The sequence below is a fragment of the Melopsittacus undulatus genome, chromosome 10 (assembly GCF_012275295.1).
Source record: "Melopsittacus undulatus isolate bMelUnd1 chromosome 10, bMelUnd1.mat.Z, whole genome shotgun sequence".
NCBI lineage: Eukaryota > Metazoa > Chordata > Aves > Psittaciformes > Psittaculidae > Melopsittacus > Melopsittacus undulatus.
The window spans coordinates 6,338,132-6,357,558 of record NC_047536.1 but is presented as its reverse complement, the minus strand read 5'-3'; the positions used below and the strand labels follow the sequence as shown (position 1 = coordinate 6,357,558).

Genomic DNA, 19,427 nt, shown 5'->3' with positions numbered 1-19,427 from the left:
ACAATTTCATTCTTAGGGAAGTGCATACAAATAAATAACTCCCATAAGAAGGAAGATTTCCAAAATGCAGATCCCTATCATATTTTTTAAGCAGTATTACTATGCTTTCGTCTCTCTACCAACTTTCAACTGACAGATGAAAACTGAAGTGTCATTGCCCCCCAACTCCAGCAAGATTTAACTTTTACTACTGTATTGTGTAGTAGGAAAACTCATTCCTCACATCCAGAAATCCAGCACATTCCAGAGTGTCTAGCACACTATTTCCCAAGGCACTGTTCCTAAAGTACTGGTTATTTAGGGAGATTGACTGCAGGTAACAAGGCTCAGTCAAAGCAGAAGCAACATATAAAACCAGGCATTATCTGTATTAACATTTTGTCCTAAATGCAGTTAGCTGGAAACAATGTTCCTAATGGATATATGGATGGTACTAGATATGTCACACAATCCAGGGCTCTGTGAGGCATCTCTGCTCTGTTAACAGCATCACACAATATTGATGTGTACCATATGCTTTATCCTTCCTGATAAAGTATCTGAGAAAATAGTTGCCAGGTATCTGCTAAACCACACAGAACATTGAGTCTATAGTATTTGTGGGCTAGGTCATTTGCACTGTACACATACCTGCTGCCAGCAAGTATTTCACCAATTCAAGATGACCCTCTTGAGCAGCTTCCATCAAAGGTGTTGAGCAACCAAGTTCTATATCAGCTCCTGCTTTAATAAGGAAGTCAGCTACTTCAGAAAACCCTCCACAGCATGCCAGAGTAAGAGCTGTTTCCTGTGTTTCTTCTGTCTGTGCATTTATATTTGCCCCTAGGAAACAAAATAGCTGTTATTTTAACTGACCAGACACAGGGTAGGAAGGTGAATGCCCATCGTCTCCACTATTTGAGTGTTCTATCTTTGTTCTGTAGTTACAGCAATGAGCAGTGAGAGCCTCATGCTACATCAGAGGAATTTGCACCTAATACTTAGTGGCAAATGGTCAGCACTACATTCTTAGTAAGGAGCGCTCAAGAAACAGCAGTGCTCTCACCTTGTGCCAGCAGCAAGGCAACCATCTCTTCATGGCCTTCCCGGGCAGCTTCCATTAGAGGAGTATAACCTTCATCATTAACTTCCTCCAGGTTAGCTCCCCTCTCAATGAGGAGAGCTGCTAACTCCACGTGCCCACCACAAGCAGCCAAAGTGAGTGGAGACTCAAATGAATCTGCAGGCATGTTCACTTGAGCACCACTGTCCAAAAGCAAGCGTGCCACTTCCACGTGCCCATCCTACAGAAAAGGAACATCAAAGTCAGAAACACTTGAAGTCACTTGATGCTGAAGTTGCAGCCACTATCACACTAGGTCTGAAAATGATCCTAAAAAGAAAGGGTCTTTTAATTGATGATGGTTCCATTTATGACATAGTTACGGTAATGCTTGGATTAAAGTGACATTTGGTTTTCCACCTATAGCTAAGGTTTAAATGCAAGAGTTAAAAAAATGTAGGTCTATGGTGGGGTTTTGGTTCTGTATGTTTTCCTTTCTTAGGTAAGTAGGGAAAGAATTATGGGACAAGGCTTTCTTTAATATCCAGCACAATCCTTGGGACACAGAAGTAATAGAGACAGCAAACAAGTACTGTAAATAATAAACCCACTTCATGACTAAACACCAAAACACTGGAACAAATATTTTCTTTTTCTCTGTAGTTGATTAATGGCTTCTACAGGCAAAGAAAAAAAAGAAACAAACCCCCAACCGGCAATTTGTAGATCCTGGGAAAGACCTGCAGAGGAACTGAAGTGGGTTCAATGAGGTAGGTAACAGGAGGAGGGTAAACTCAAATTGTAAAAGAGACTGGAAAGTGTCTTGGGGTGAAGCAAACTTTTTCATAGAGGAAAGAGAATGAGGATTGCCAAAGCAATCTGTCTGAGCCCTTACCAATCAAAGCATATAAATACAGCTCTCAGCTTTCCAGGAAACTACCACTGAACTCCTCAAAGTATCTGAAATAAACCAAGTACCAAAAATCCCTGTTTCACCTCAGGTATGCTCAGTAGAGACCCAATACTTCTCAAAAGGGGAAAAAGAAATTTCGACATGAAGAAAGAAGAAACACTTATGGGTTCTCCCTCCCACATAACTTCAGAAACTGGGGCCCAAACTTGTGGAACAATTTGGAGAAGAGATCTGGGAAAACTGAAACCAATTGCAAACTGCTCCTAATGAAGGGGAAGGTTCAAGCCATGCCAAAAGTGCTCAGTGAGATATAGAAGGTCTGAAAGTCTAATCAGAGGATATTTCAGAATACACAATAAGATAACTTTTGGATGAAAAGGGAATTCCAAGGGAAAGACTTCAATCAAAGCCTGCTCTGTATCTCTCAGTGGAGAGAAAACTACTTGCTGCTTTGCATACTACAAGTGCATTAGATGCATCAACTTGGTCACTCCATTTGCCATCCAAAGAAATGTGGGGTTCATCCAGGAGTAAACCTGTCAACCAGCTTTGATTTAGAGCCCTGTGTCCTGACACAGTGGTTCTCCTAGGATTTGGTAGTTCAGATGGATTAATTCTTTAGACTAGCCCCAATGCACACTGACAGATGTTGCTAGAGTACTAAGGAACACTTCTTCCTGAGGAAGACATAAAAAGGCCAATTTCAGTGGAAAATAGCAGATATTTTTAAGATGTGTCCTTTGAAGGAAATCTAAATGAAGATGGGCAATATACAAGGTAAAAAAAATACATTAGAAGATCTCTCTGCCCAAGGTTCAAGCCAGAGCTGTTGAGGCTCAGGCAATGCTACCTAGTGGTAATTTATAAAGTTATAACGCTAATAATTCCACTAATTCTCAAAATTACAGAGCTTCCTATGTATTAAGAACCACAACATCAAATGAACTACAAGTTCTCCATTCTGATCTCACTAGCAGTACCAGCCAGTAACACGAACAGCTAACACAAAGAGGGATATCAGACACAGGACTCCTGCCAACACTTAAGTTGATCATGAAGCAGGTAGTAACCCAAGACTGACAGCAATCAAGTCTACAATCAAAGACAGTCTGTTGTTCTCAGAAAAGCTGGCTAAAAGCCAACAACCACCTCATCTAACAAGGCATTTTCTAGGTGTGACACTCTACCTTGCCCAAAACATACTAAAACTCAAAGGCACTTATATAATTGGTGATCAGATACCAGACATTTCAGCTCCCTCTGCAGCATTCACTAGCTGGAAAACAGTGAAGACCGATTGGGAAGAGTCACCATGATTTGATGGAACAGTTCCCTTCTGCAAGGGAGCAGCCAAAAGGTAATAAGGAACACATTCCATCACTCAAGAGTTTGGACTTGAAAGGATCAGTTTCCTTTCAAGTTGTTTTTAAAGGTCAACACACACTGTAATGCAAACTACTCTGAAGCACTGAAGAGCTAAAAATGTGCAGGCAACCCACACAGCTTTATCTTCCCCAAACAAGACACTTCACAGCCTTCAAGTCAGCCCAGTGCTCAGACTGCATCACCGCGACAGAATGAGTTACAGTTTGCTGCAATGTCCTTTAGGAGACAGCATTCTCAGTTCCTTACTGGCATTAAGGTCCCATGCAGGGAACACTATTCAAGGACACTGTCACCATCTCACTGTCAGAAGATTTCAACACAGAGACAGTATAATCTGACCTTGGTCACTTGCATCATCACCTCACAAGTGCACTGAAGGAACACTTGATCCTCCAGGTCTTGGAAAACTGGAGGAGCACTGCAGGCTGCCTTCTAAGGATTACAGACTACTGGGAGGAAATTAAGGTCCCTTTTCTTTATTCAAAGAACTTCTGCTTGAAGGACAGATAAAAGGTCACTTAAGGACTGGACAAAAATAGTTGCATATATGTTTTGACACAACAGCACATTTTTTATTAAGATGAAGCTCTTGGAAATCTTTCCTGAATGGCTGCTTTGAAATTAGATGAGTTGTCCAAGAACTAAGAACTAACCTACTTTTGACTTACTGTTTTATTTCCAGAAGAAAAACCTCACAGCAGCATTTACAGAAGCCTAGAAGAGAGCAAACCATCCCTACATGCAAAACACTTCCTGCAGCAGTGCAGGAACAATGTAATGCATCAGTCATCCAGCTCAGTGTACTTCTGGAAGTACATACCATGATAACCTAAAAACTTTTATAAAGGCAAAGATAGAAAAGTGACTCCTACACCACAATAGAAACAGTGACTTGGGCTCAACCTGCTGTACTGCATGGCAGATTAGTTATCCCTACACTTCACAAAGGGAGTATATAGAACACATCACACTCCCAAAACTTAGATTCATTTCTCCTTATAACCAATTAGTTACCTGCGATAACTATAGTAAATGCTTCGTATTATCACAAGTAACACATGTTCACTGCAGAACCAACCCAGCTTGTTAACAAGGGCTCACTTTATCATCTCCTTTATTCCTGTCATTGAAAAGGGAGCAGCAAAAAAAAAGCTGTTTACCATGCAGGCCTCCATCAGTGCTGTGTGCATCTCATCTGTTTTATGTTCTTGATCAGCTCCAGCTTCAAGCAAAAAACGAACCATATCTAAATGGCCTTCAAATGAAACAGAGCAAAATAAATAAGCATTTAGTATCATAAACTTTTAGTAATACAGACAATACACTTGACAAAATCATTTAGATTTTCAGTTTGCTATTACAGGTTTTACAAGTTACCATTTGCAAAGCTGTTCTTTTTAAAGTACTCTAAAAAGTACCAGAGCAAAATGGACAGCAAGACTTTAGTCTTTCCCACAGATAACTGCCCAACTCTTGAGATGAAGACAGACCTCTTTAATTCAAGTTCACACAAGAGGTACCTTCCCTTGTAACTTCAAGCTATAAAAGACTGTGCTTATTCCTGATTCAGCTGTAGAGCGACACATCAGTTAAGTGTTCCAAGGCAACACACAACTGAGGGCATTATCTTGTAGACAGGTCCGTACAGATCTGAACTTAACTTTAAGCTTTTTAATCAAAGCATCTACATATTCCTGAGAACCAGGACACACACATTATGTCATATTATGTTATCTAACACTGTTTTTAGAAGCTTCCACTGAACTTTATCAGTACTTGTTTTCAACTCTATTATAGCTTCTGTCCTTTTAGAATCTGTCCCTTACACCAAATTGTACATTTTATCCTCTCAATAAGCACCCTCCTCCAAGACAAGACTTAGTCTTATACTAATTGAGCTACCTTGTTTTCCTATCAATCATCTTGCCAAAGATAATTTATGAATCTCTAATCAATGAGTATCTTACATTACATACATTAAGCTCTGGGTCACAAGAAACAAGAATGCCCCTCTAAAATGTCCAGGAGAACTATTACTGAAATGTCTATGTAAGGAACTACTATATGCTGCAAAAAAACCCATGACAAATCCAGATGTGTTTTCACTAGTTGCACTAGTATGTATCCAATTCTAACCACAGAGGCAAAACCTGATGTTACTATTACAATAATCTATATCCTTAAAGCTTCAATTAGGAGGAAAACAACTGTTGGAAATTTTATGGTGGCTTTTGGAAGAAAAAACAATAAAACAAATACCAACTTAGAAGCACATTGGATTACCACTGCACTAAGTTACTTTCTATAGAAGCTTTACACAGCAATATAAATTAACTCAAAAAGTTGTGACAGCTCAATGGGTAACAATTCATAGATATCCTCTAAAATTATACTAAAGAAACAGTACCCAGTAATAACACCAGCATTGTCACCACAACAGGTATTCGAGGAACATTCGTTCCAACTTCCCATTTTCCTAACAGCTAACAGAGTTGTTTTCAGAACTTGCAACACAGTTGGTGAAGGGAATCTGAATGAAACAAGGGAATGCTGTAGTGGAGGAATAAAAGAACAGTGGTGTGTCAAAGCACAGGTTTGGACACAGCCTGTCAAGTTCCCATCTGCGACATATCAAATACATGTCCACCACAAGTAGACAGGCTTAATACTGCTACACCATGGATGAACATTTCCTGAGTTTACAGCCAAAATCCAGTATTCCAAAGCTCTTCAGAAAATATTTAAATTACAGCTGGAAGCTTTAGTTAGATAAATCCTAGCAGATAAATATAACAAAAAATACAAAAGAAGGCAAGAGACAATACCTTTATAGCATGCAAGTGTAAGTGCACTTTCTTTGAACTCGTTGGAATGAGTGTTGATTCCTGCACCATATTCCAGCAATACTCTTGCAACCTCAACATGACCTGCACTGGCCGCTTCCATTAAGGGAGTATGGCCATTCTCATTGTGGTCTTCTATATTAGCACCGGCTTTCAACAGCACCTTCACTATGTCAACAAAGCCCCCGGCACAAGCGTAAGTGAGAGCTGTGTTCCCTGCAAAGAAGAAGCAGTTTACATGAAAGCCCTTTCCACCACTCACAGGAAAAGAGATTTAACAGCACTGAACAAAAACAAGTACACGGCTGGCAGCAGACTCTTACCTCACAGGAACGCTACTCAGCCAGTGATTTCAGGCTGGACAGAAATATCCCAACACAACTATAATGTGAAAGAGTTTTAATGCTAAGCCAGTATTATAAATTCGGATTTTTTTTTGCCTAGGACTATGCTGTAATTCCTTGAAAAACTTTCACTGGCTGGATGAAAAACTTCTAACTTAAAACTCAGGTACTGTAAGTGACAGACAATCACATACAGCCCATGTTTTAAATGCTACAGTAAGTTTTAAGGTAAGTTCTGCTTAATACGGCTAAACATCAGGATAAAAAGAACATTTCATAGTTCAGACACCTGGTTTTTTAAAATTGGAACTTTTAATTTTTTTAAATTCTATCTTGATATCAACAAAATCCAGCTGCAGGTTACTGCTCTCAGAAAGGTCAGGTATGCTGTGGTCAAGCATCAAGGAATGTAGAAAACATTCAATGCTCACAGAATTGTTCCTTCTCTTTGCTAACAAGAGATAGACTGAAATAACAAGTCTTGACCAGATGTGTCCCAAGGGAGTCTTACTGGGTCATTTGGGATTATACAGATGAGAAAAAACAAACTTCAAGTGTTTTTCCAGTCATCTAATGCCACAGTGGTTTTCACAGGAACAGTCCTTTCCATTACAGTTTATATTAAAAACAATCTTTGACAACAGCCAGGTAAGACTCCAAACACATCTGCTATGATCCAGTCTATTCTTTAATAGTTCCCTTTCATGTTTCGTTGTGAATGAAACTGAGGCAAAACACCAGATGTTCAAAACAGCTGCACATCTTATTTGTCAGTCTTATTAGCTCTTGGTGTTCCTGCTTCCCAGTTACCTGTTGAAGACTGTGCGTTGACATCTGCACAATGAACAAGGAGCAGCTTAACAATGTCCACATAGCCTCCGCTGGCAGCTGCCATTAAGGGAGTTATGTCTCCTTTGTTCCCTCGATCTTCAACATTTGCATGCATTGCTAGTAGCACCTAGGGGAAAAATAAATACTTTAATGAATAAATTGCCGCACCAACATTTTGCTTCTATGTGAGAATGATTCCCCAGGCAGCCTGGACATCCCCCCTTGCAGCAATGTCCCCAGTAGTGAAGCACAATGGCACTCCCAGGACATTTATAATTGCTACCTGCACTGTCCTCTGCTTCAGGAAATGCTCACTTTTTACATTTGTTCCTATCTGCTAAAATCAACATGAGGTTACAGTGCAGCACTGACATTTTCAAAAGCCACAGGGCAATTCACTAACCAGAATGCCAGCAGAGAAACTGCAAACTTGCATTAGCGACCACAGCACACATCAGGATCAGGCTTACAGTTACCTCCCTGTGCTCTTGCCTGACACCAGAACATGCAGCTGGCCACTTTACTTTCTCAGAACTATCACCTGAGCTCTGCCCTTTGATACACAAGTATAAAAGCCAAATATGAACAGAAATTAATTCACTGTTGATACAGATGTGATTAAAAGAAAAAGAAATGAGCGAATTAGACATGAGTTTTTAGATGGGAACCACTTGTAGTGTTTGATTTTGGTGCTATTTTAGATCCTCTTGCAATGTCTGCTTAGCAGAACACCTTGACTGCATCTAGAACAATACCAGAAAGGTAGATGTACCACAAAACATGAGATACATTCTTCACACGTTCCTTAAACCTAAAGGCATATATGAGAGCATTTCCCATTAAAAAGACAAACAATAACTGGAAGCCCACAATAAGCTGAATTAACCGATACTCTGATTAGATTATAAAATACATTACACTCCAAATAGCTAAAATGTTTACCTACCAAAGAAGCCCCTTGGACAATGCTTCACAAAGGTTTAGTGGTGATTGTATTTGTCACTTACTTGTGCCAATTCATAATATCCTGCTGAACAGGCCAAGCAAAGAAGACTCTCCCCTTCTTCAGTATGCTCATTTACACTCCTTCCTTCATCCAACAGCTTCCGGACAGCATTGACATCCCCATCCGAGCAGGCCTCTGCCAAACTGCGACTGGAAGATCATTACACAGAATGAGCTCAACGTGAACTGCAACAGATGGTGGTTTTACTATGCAAGGGTCAAGTTTTTACTTAAAGACTCATGACTTGGCATTAAGCCTTATCAGAAAATAATACCTTACAGATTTCAGTATATACACACATTATCTCTGTTTCACCCATTGAAATGAAGATCTTGCTTATGTCTAAATGAGCTCCTGTCCTCATCAGCTGCTAGCTCACATAAGCTCTCATATACACTAGATGGAGAGAATACGGTTCAAAACTTAAGTTGTGGTGTTTGTAAGGTACCGCAGTAAGCCTCCCTGATGTTATCACACATGAGTAGCATGCCAGATGCACAGAGGCTACAATCACACCAAACTACTGACTACAGATACCAAGGCAAAGTTCTAGTAGAGTTAAAAAAAAAAAAAAAGTGAAGAGCCTATCATCAAAGACCACTAGTACTGAATACTGCAACAAGACAAACTGCTGACCACTGCCTCTCTTGTACCGGGGCTGTTTCCTTCTCTGCAGTAGCCCAAAGCTTTCTTATTTTCATTGAAAACACCAGTTTCTTAATTTAAGCAGCCATTTCAAAGAAAAATCCTTACCTTACCTAATGACATCTTAAAAGAAGAAAGGAGAGAAGCCTCAAAGTTTATTGTTTCCTTTCATGCACTGTTAAAAGCATATGACAGAAGTTTTTAGATGGATGAAATAAGCCAACTGAACTACGTATTTTTAAACAGCAACAATAATACAGTCCTACATGGAACACTACTGTAAAAAAGCCTGCATGGAACAGTCCTTAAAATGCTGCAAGAGGTAATTATAAGCTAAGAGTTTGAAGGAAAAGACAAGACAAACCCTGAGTTCTTGATCTAAAAGCTCAGAAGTCTGAAATCTCTACTTCAACCACCATTAACCTCTGAAGTAGAAAATAACTGTTTCCTCTGACAGGTAGGACAGTTCACTAACCAAACCTGGAAACACAGTGAGCTGAGCTTCAATTCATTTCAAACCAAGTTAACTGTCCTTTAGATCTTCATCTATACTAAAACCAAAGTCTAACAGCAAAGACAACTGTTAAAGCACTGCTAAACACAAGTGTTAACAAACCAGAGCAAGTCATGCTCAGCATCAACTCAATTATGCTTCTCCAACCGAGAAAATATGTGCAAGGAATGACTGTCCCTCAGCCACCAGGAGCCAACCCACAGGTAATGACCTCATGAAAGGAAGGGGCAGTTAAGCCAGAGCCTTCTGTTCTAAACAGTACTGGACTGCATGTGATGCACTCCTATCAAGATATTTAATCTGCAGTACATGGAAGCTTGTGTCCTAAAATAAAAACTAGCACAGTCAGACTCAAACACCTTAAACTTCTGCTTTTTTTTTTTCTTGTAAAAGACAGAAGCTCACTCAAATTCACTGACAATGCAGGAAATATCCATTCCTCAGGAAAGCATGCAAGTTTCAACTGGTCAAAGACTGCAACGGTTGAACTGTGTTAAACACCTATATCAAAACGAACTTATTTGTCATATACTCCAAAATGAATTAAACTGTGCCAGCAGTTGATAGGTAATTGCTGAGGTCTGACCTGAAGAGAACATCCACTTATCACTTACATTTGCACTGTAATCACTAAGTGAAGTTGATTATTTGTCTGCATAGGACATACAGTGAAGCAATGGGATCCCTCTCAAATCCTGCAGGACACTATCAGACCTGCCCCTTCCCTAGGACAGCCCTGTGCTCACAGTACAAGCCGCTCTGCTGAAGCCCACATGTAACTAGCGTTTACAGCTCAGGTCCATGTTCAGCTGGGAGGAGAGGGAAGGGATTCATGCACACATACAGTCTAGCCTTCGGAAACAGGAGCCAGCCAGCCCAAAAACCTGTGGGACAAATCCTGGAACACATGAATCATTCTCAGAAGATGACCTTGAGACACTTCCTATAATACAGAACTGCTGTGAAACCAAATGTCCCCCAGGAAACAGACTCATCTCATCCTAGTTGACTCAGGCACCTCCAGAGGTCTCCCAGTTTGCTTTCTGCTCAGGTTCCCTTTGAGATATTTCCAAGACATTTTGCAGAAGTGAGAAGAATGGCACTGGGCTGCTTAAGATGTTTACAAACTATGTGCATCACTTGTCAAAGTAGAAAATATTTCAGGACCCTAAAGATGCTTTGAAATTACTAATGCAGAAGAAAGCTTTTGATGACATAGGACAAATCTTCAGTTCTGTCACCATGGGAGTTAAATGCTGTCCTCACTAATTCTCAGCTAGAAAAAGTTATCAGATTATAATAGTGTTTTAATTTGCCCCTAAATTCCTGAGCAAGATCCCAGGGCAAATCGCTGCCCTGGTATGTAGTAGTATGAGTAGTCTCTTCCAACTTTAATACAATGAGCTAGATTCCTTAGTTTCCACCAAAGCATGCTGAGGCAGTAATGAGAAAACTATCACCATCACTTCTACAGCTAAGAATTTAACCTGGTTTTGAAACAGAAATCAACTGTCTGGTACATAGAAAGAGCAGCAGGTTAGAAAATAATATTATTTTGTACCCTACTCTTAACACTTTGATGCCAATAAGCTGATGCAACAGTAGTAACACCTTCAGATTCATAAACTATTTCTGCTAGTAGTAGAGCAGATTCATTGCCAAATATCAACAATATAATTAACTTAATTTGAACTTAAAAATGCAAACTTATATTCTATAAATGGGAAACTGGGATTGGGGAGGGATCAGTACATACTTGTCCACTTGTCCTGCATTGTGATTGTTCTCCGCTCTCATCCGCGTCAATGCAGCAGCAGCTTCATCCAGTGCACAGCTGACAGAGGATGTCAGTCTCCGGAGAACCTCGGGATCTGCGAAGGCTTTGCCATCGGCAGTGGACAATTTACCAATCCCTTCAGTGCACGTTCGTTCATCAGTCGGGTTAGTATGGAAGTCACACAAAAGAAATGCAAAGACACTATTTTAGATTTCAGCCACATGCACTATTAGTTAAAAATCATTTGCAAACATGCCAGAAAAAAAAAATCAGGTATTTAAAAGTAAGTAATCTTTGCCTGAGACCTGAACATTTAATCAACTTTAATCAAGCAGGTAGAAAACTGTTTTTCAGCTGGCAGCTTCATTACCTATCCCAAATTCCCAATTCATACCTGGGGTTGGAGGCATTTCAGATGAGTAAGAATAAATCCAAGGGTCGAGCTCAAAAAAATGTAAGTTTGGGCAACAGGTAGTATTCCATAGGCTTGGTTTGATATTTTCTGAATGGGATGAGTTTTCCAATGTAAAATGTGTCAATATATTCCCTGTTCCCTGCCCAATTTCACCCAAAATGAAGCATACTTGGCTCTAACAGAACTTTCTTTTTCTTGTTAAGAGTAGAAAAAAACCTAAAGAAGTTATTACCTTCAAGTACCAATAAATTAACATTCTAAACTGTACAGATCTGACTGTAGAAGAACAGAAATCATGAAACAGAACTTTACATATTTTCAATGTACTTGAAATCAACATCCCCTCCATGCTAACATCACACAGGAGAAATGCTTGGGCTCAAGGAAATTGTTCTAAGTTTGTCTTATAAAAACAAGACTGCTGCAAGAACAGCACCATAAGAAGGTCTTTATCCCTCTCATTCATGTGGCTGATATAAAGTAATGGTACACCTGCGCAGCTTTACTCCATATAGTTCAACACAGCCTATGGTACATTTGCACAGTTGCCTCTGCAGTGCAAGCAGGGCTTGTATTTGCATATACAAATGTGCAAACAGTGTAAAGAAATGCACTGATGGATAGTACAACCCTCTGCCCCCCCCCCCCCCCCCAAAAAAAAAGTATCAATCACATGCTACAAAAAGATGATGGTTACTGATGATGGTTACGGATCAGCTGCCTTCACCATACAGAACCAGTAGCTTTTCAATTCCTTCCCTATTCAACAGGGTCAGATTAGACATAAACCTCAGGAAACAGCAAATCTTCTATTTGGTTTATGCATATCTCTGCAAGACTGACTTACACCACATCTCCCAGTACCCAACTTGCAATTACAGACTAAATACTGAAACCACACTTGGAGAGTTTCACACATCACCTTCAGTCAATGTCCATTCCCAGTCTGAGAGCAGCCATTTGGCTTCTCATTAATGTAAGAATCAATGCCTTCACCATGAAAGCAATTCCGGCACACTCTGCTACACTGCCCTACATCCCTGCTGCAGTGCTTACACCTGCCTGCCACAAGGTGCACATCTATGATGGGGTGCAGAGATCTACTTGGTCATCTGAAACCAAGCACAGGCCATTCCAAATGTCACTGTTTCTGCATCAAGGTACCCAATTTACAGCATCAGAATGAAGGACAGAATATATTCACACTTGGTGAATATATTGTAAACACTCCAGTATGTTTTAGTGCACAGAGATGCTCACACTGAAATCCTTATGGAAGAAACCACATGTTGGGGCAGTGCTCTTTGTATAGAGCAGTTAGAAAAATACTGCAAATTCATTGTAGCATAGTCATCTTCCTAAGATTCACATGCTTTTAAAAACTTTAAGTGTTGTTAACAGATGTAATTCACATTAAACTAAAGAGCAGCAGAATTACATGGGAGCAGACTGAACTACACCATCAGTATATCTTGGAGTAAGCCATTTTGCCCTTAAAACTGAATTTTTTATTAAAGCAGTTGAAGTTTAAGTTCTTCTTTCCCCTTTATTAATTTCAGCATGGCATCCTTAAATTGCCATAGGAGGCTGGTGAGCCCTTGAAGAACTCCCACAATACTCACAGGCACTGATGACATCCTATGCAGTACCCAGGACCACAAGTGCAGAGGGACCTCCAGGAGTTTGTAATCTGAGGATGCACAAGGAGTTGCACTGGAATCTGACTACATCTGACTGCCAACATTACTTGTATAGTGACTGAAACCATGTTTGGGAGTAGCTGATTCTACTTTGCTTTTCGAAACTACTCATTTTCACATCCATTTCATACCATACAAGTCCTCTCCTGACTCATGCAGGTAGGTACTCAATACCCTTTTACCATAATTTCTTTTACCTCACCTTTTGCAGCATTCATTAGAAAGATGGACTTGGAACAGAAATGCTATTTCCAAGTACTTCAAAATTCTCACTCCTGACATTTAAGGTGTCATATACTTCAATGTTGCAACAAACTTAGAATCACGGAATAGTTTAGGTTGGAAAGCCTTCAAGATCTAGTCCAACCATGCAATACCTGCCAATAAAAACTTGCTCATAATCTTACCTCCTTATCCCAGTCTATGACCATTTGATTATGGTCTGGCACATCCTCAAAACGATATCCAAGCCACTTAGCAGTACCATTTCTAATCACTACATAACAAATCTTCACACTTCACAGTGCCATTATGTATAAGATTAACTATTAGTGCTTAAATAAGCATGCAATTTCATAGATAATACGAGTCTCTTTAAACACCCATATGTATTTTGAACAAGAAAACATCATGAGCTAAATAGGCTGGATCTCCCTCCTGCTCTGGATTCTTTCCAAATTGGTCTTTCTACACTGTGTAATACTCAAAACTCATGGATGGGAAGCCTTAACCCCTGTTTAATGGAAAGGATTATTTCTAAAAGATAGGTGTGAATGCAAATCAGAACAAATCATGGTGACACACTGGTCAGGTTTTCAAAGGCCTGATCAATCCTCATATTCAGACTCTACTTGGTTCCTTAGCCCACCTTCAGCAAGCAGTAACAGAAGAAAAATACAATTACAGGAGCAACTACAGAGAACAGGTACATGCACTGTCCCTGGGCTTCAAATGTAGCTCAGCTGACTATCACTAAACTTCTTGCTAATATTCACAACACTGAAACACAGCATGGCTCGGTTATTCAAGCTGACTAAATGGCACATATGCTGAGTTTACAGATCTAATTTCTGTGCTCCTGACATTCCCCTTTTTACTAGGGCAAAATAAGGTACCCGACTGATCTGTCTTACAGCTAGCCACAGGGTAACAGGAAGATTTCTCCTTTCCAGCAATACAGCTCGCTAAAGGCTGCACAGCAGCACCTTCCAAAGATTTTTAACCTCAACCAGTGTCACCCAGTAACATTTCTGGATTATATTTGGCTCACGTTGTTCTTCATTACCTTGCTGATTAAAAAACCATCTCTCTGAAAGCAGTGCCATTCCCTGGGAAGCATGGCTCAGAATCTGCACAACCACCACTGTGCTTAAGAGTTCAACTGCCCTGCCTCGCTCCTGGATGACCACTACCTGACTGATCCTCCTGTACAGCACAGTCAGCTTGCCTGAGCAGCCTGCAGCTTCATAGCTTCCTCAGCAGATGATCTATCTCCTTATAAAACCACAGATAACTTTCTCAAGGAGAGTATCTGCAAAGAAAGAAGTCTTCCCCTTGCACAGTACCAACAGAGGTTAAGCTCAAAGTACCTTATGCTCCTAGTACCAAGCTGACAGCAGAAAGGCTCAGCTTAACTCCTATGTAAGCTTTTGCGATCTTCCAAATCATAATAAATGAAAGAATTCTCCTGCCAGTAGTTCTGCTGGCTTCATACGGCACCAGGAGCTGACACCAGTGGCAGACAGAAAGCATTCATTACCATGCAAAGGGAACAATGTTGTGCCTAACTTCAGACCAGAAAGGATGGATCAGACAATCAACGGCAGTGGTACTATTTAAAATCCTGGCACATCTGAAACATCCTCAAGATGGCAAAAAGCTTGTAAAAACAGACAAATTTTGTTTGACTGGGGAAGGAGAGGAGGAAGGTGGCAAATTCCAGACCCCTGGAAAGGAAACCTGCTGGGGAGAGAGAAAACAACAACATCTCTTTATGGCAACCACAGGCAGAGAATAAACATTCTCATTGTGTAACGGTGACTATTTAGACCAGGACTAAACCTTGCAGAAGTTGTTGACAGTATTTCATGTGTCACCATCAGAGCCCCACACAGACTTCCAGAGCAGCTGAGTTTTCTTCTTCTACCAATCAGATTCCCTACAGCAAACCCTCACACCCAAAAAATGACATTTTCAATGCTATCTGAAAAACCATGTCAAAACATCTGCTAAGCACTTTCTGGCAAAAGCAGAAATACCATTTTATTCTCACATCTTATATTTCATGGTCTTAACCTCAAAATGCACCTTTCTTGATGAATCCCCACTCCTAAAAATAACAGGATCTCACCCACTTGAGCAATATCCACAAGTGACAGGGGATGACAGAAAACACTGAAAGGCCATCACATACATGCCATTGAAGAAAGTTACCCTCAATCCCAGCTTTTAATTTGTCACTTGCTTGACACTTCAAACTCTTAAAAATTGTATTTGCATTAATACATAGTTCAGTGTAGCTGTCAGCCCAGCAGCCAGAATCTTCATGACAACTGTAGCAGTAAGATTCTCTTTTCCAGAATCAAACGCCAGGAAGTACTTCTCCAGTTCCAGTTAGATCTTTACTGTTACTTATTGATGACAAGGGTTCCTTCTGGGGATCATCTGCTTTTACATCAGTGGGCTCAGGTATCTCAAAATCCGAAAGTTGATGTCCTGTCCTTCAGCACAAACATGAATTCTTGTTTAACCAGACAATACTCATTAACATTTACATTTCAGCTGAGAGTTTTCCCATTAGATTTCAATCCAGTCTCTTTGTACTTCCATACCAGATTACCTGTTTGGGTAATTCACAACATCAGCCAGCAACTCCCTCTTGTACTAAAGCTTGGAAGCCCCATAAGCAAACTCAACAATGAGAAAACAGCTCAACACAGACTCACAGATGGTTCTAGCAAAATCCCAATACCTCCAAATAGTTTGCTACTTTATATAATTTCTCTCCACAAATCCAATCCTCCCATTTCCTTTGTTTTCAGAATGCATAAAGGAATATTGCTATTTGACAGATATGGAATACCACACATTTTAAATTAAAATGCAAGCAGAAAAGATAGATTCAAACCTTGTGACAGCGTTTTGTTACCATATGAGAGTTCAAATAGGAAAGAATAATAGCAGACAAGTTATCCATATAACTGTCTCCTCCACCTTATTGAAATTCCTGACCATGACAGACTTTGCTATAGCAGAACTCTCAATTTCTCTACCTGTTTGACTTTTTTCCAGCTCTCACCAGGCATTCATTTTCTCCCATTGTATAAAAATTGAGTTACCTTTCTTAAAGCTGAAAGAACATGAGGTCTTATGTGCTGATCTAACATTTGGCCACTGTCAGAAACACTACTCTGTGCTCCTCTCCTTGGGTTTCCCAACCCCACCATTGCACTCGCATTGGGAAAACAGGAGCGAGATTTCTACCAGCATAACAAGATGGGTTTAACCAGCAAAAAGCCTTTCCAGCCAGCACCAGAACTAGCAAGAGGAGAGAAAACTGTGCAGCCACAAACAGAAGATTCCTGCCTCATGGTGACAGCAAATAGCCTCTGAACCACTTCAACCCCCTCACACACCTTCCCCCCTGGGCCTCCCATCCAGGATATCCACATTTTCACATCTCCTAATCAAACAGCTTTCTAAACAAACCCAACCTTTCAATTTTTCAAGACTTTTTTCCTATTAAATCTCTAGCAAAGAAAGGGTTGCCTTCTGAGGTGACAAGTTCCCAGATACATTCCTCAACACTGCTGATTCCTTACGGGAACCAGGACCTTTAGTCACATCTGCCACATACGTGCATAAAGTCATGCTGCTCACCCACCAAATGCACTTCGACCCATATATCTTTACATGCAGTTAATATGGAAGCATCATGAATTACTCCTGCATCACAGTTACAGATGTACTTCACCAAAGTCCTTTTTCACCCATCTCAATGCAGTTAAGCACCAGGGAGAGATGTCTCCTCCTGCATTACCTCCTGCTTTAAAGCAACAGCTGCAGTTAGGACAAAAGCAATAACACAGTAAAACAATTTTGCCACTTCAGTCACAGTCATCATTTAAACAGAAATTCAGTGGCTGAATTACTTTAAACAAAGCAAACTAAAGCTCAGGGGAGAATATGAGAGGGCTTGTAGTTCAACACAAGGCCTAAAGAATTATGTTCAAGTACAAGAAAGCATTCATATTTCCTCTATCAGAGAGGCAAAAATTTAAGACAATTACGAAATGAGCAGACATTAATGCTAGATGGGTCTGCAGTGTTCACCCCTTCTCTGCTCTATTTTGTTTGGTTGGTTGGTTGGTTTTGAAGTGTTTTTGTAAGACATAAGCCTTGGTCCAAAACCAATTGAGTGCACTCCCCCCACCCATGAAATGCTACAACTAGTCACTCTAAAAAGCTACTTGGTATGTATCTTACACATATGAACCTCCAGACTGAGGTTCTAACTTTCTACCTACCACTGACAGTGAAGCTTCAACTGATGTGTAACTGCGAGTTTATCTCCTCTCTGCTGCCACAGCATCCCTATGGCCAGAGCTCTGCTCAGCTGGCAGTCAGGAGGCAACAAGATGGAGAGGTAAGACAGGAAGCAGGGGAGAAAGGAATCTTCCTCACCCCTCAGATTTTGTTCTTGAAAAAAAGAAGTTCAGTTTCTTCAAGACCAGATCTTCTCAGCATGCACAGACTGCCCAGAGAGGTGGTGGGTGCACCATCCTTGGACACCTTCAAGGCCAGGCTGGGCAACCCGATCTAGTTGAAGATACCCCTGCTTATTGCAGGGGGGTTGGACTAGATGACCTTTGAATGTCCCCTTCGAACCCAAACTATTCCATGACTCTGTGAATATTCCTACATAAGAGTCTCATTCAAACTGTGTTTTGGCTGGCAGGACATATCAAATGCAAGAACAGACATTTAAATTTGGCCTTGGAGGAGGAGAAAGTATCCCTTCCACCCCTGGCAATAAGGCCTCGTTTCCAACATGGTTTTGACTCTAAGAAAACATATGATTTTGCATTTGAGAGGTACATTCAAAATGCAACACTAACTTTAATCCAAATTATAAAGGACAATGATGGGATTAAGCACCAGTTTAGAAACACCTACTTTATTCTGGATGTGAATTTGTGTTGGTGCTTCTCTAGGATTAAACAGGAGGTACTGTGTATCACACTTAAATAGGATCTTATCACTTCCTTTGTGAATTTTTTTTAACAACTAAGGGATTTTTAGGCTCTTTTTAAGCCTTAACATCGACAGAAGCCAGTGACAGACATCCAGAAAGGGCTGCCATGGCAGCAAAACCTCAGCATGTTAGTTGGGTGCCTGATGTCTTTTCCACTGTCAGCCTTCTCTTCCCTACCTCCTCCTGCAACATCTTTTCCAGGGCTGCAGCACCAGCAAATATTCAAGTACACTTATGCACTTAAAACAAACGCTCTTCTAGTTGCATCACGTTTGCCAGTGTCAGTGTGATGAGCTCAGGGCTCCAGCCCCCATTGTCTGCCTGGCTTTGTTCAGCTTTTCAACGGTTACAGCTCAGATGGCAGACTCAGCACATCCCTAGAGCTGGGCTGTCACCTGCTCACACCCTGCCAAATGAAGCATGAGGACACAGGCACATGCCAGTACAGAACTGGGCCATGGTGAGAGCCAACAGTGAACAGACATGCAGGAACTGGGACCATCCACTGAGTGGCCAGCAGGAATCAAAGGAGTTATGGATGGCAGTTCCTATACCTGAAGGAAACATGCAGGCTAGAGACGAGAAAAACAATCACATTGCTTCTGGTTATTCATACATAGTGGTATTAAAACCACAAGTCAGTCCTAGGAAATTGATTTTATTTGTGGCTGTGGTGCTTCTGGTGTTTACCCTACAACTATAGAGGCAGCAACTGTGCAAATGAACCAGAAGGAGAAATCAGAACCTCCGTGAAGGA

General features: G+C 40.6%; 1 protein-coding gene across 7 annotated transcripts in view; it reads right to left on the bottom strand.

The window, feature by feature from the left end:
* The window catches only part of ANKHD1 (ankyrin repeat and KH domain containing 1), a 102,581-nt gene that overhangs the window by 56,758 nt on the left and 26,396 nt on the right, over positions 1 to 19,427 (bottom strand). For all 7 annotated transcript variants that reach the window (XM_034067141.1, XM_034067143.1, XM_034067142.1 and 4 more), the window contains exons 3-9: positions 11,281 to 11,437; positions 8,367 to 8,514; positions 7,339 to 7,486; positions 6,167 to 6,400; positions 4,502 to 4,596; positions 1,046 to 1,283; positions 631 to 822 (exon numbers count right to left, since the gene is read on the bottom strand). In XM_034067141.1, the coding sequence (XP_033923032.1) occupies positions 631 to 822; positions 1,046 to 1,283; positions 4,502 to 4,596; positions 6,167 to 6,400; positions 7,339 to 7,486; positions 8,367 to 8,514; positions 11,281 to 11,437 (1,212 nt within the window). The remainder of the gene's footprint in view (positions 1 to 630; positions 823 to 1,045; positions 1,284 to 4,501; positions 4,597 to 6,166; positions 6,401 to 7,338; positions 7,487 to 8,366; positions 8,515 to 11,280; positions 11,438 to 19,427) is intronic.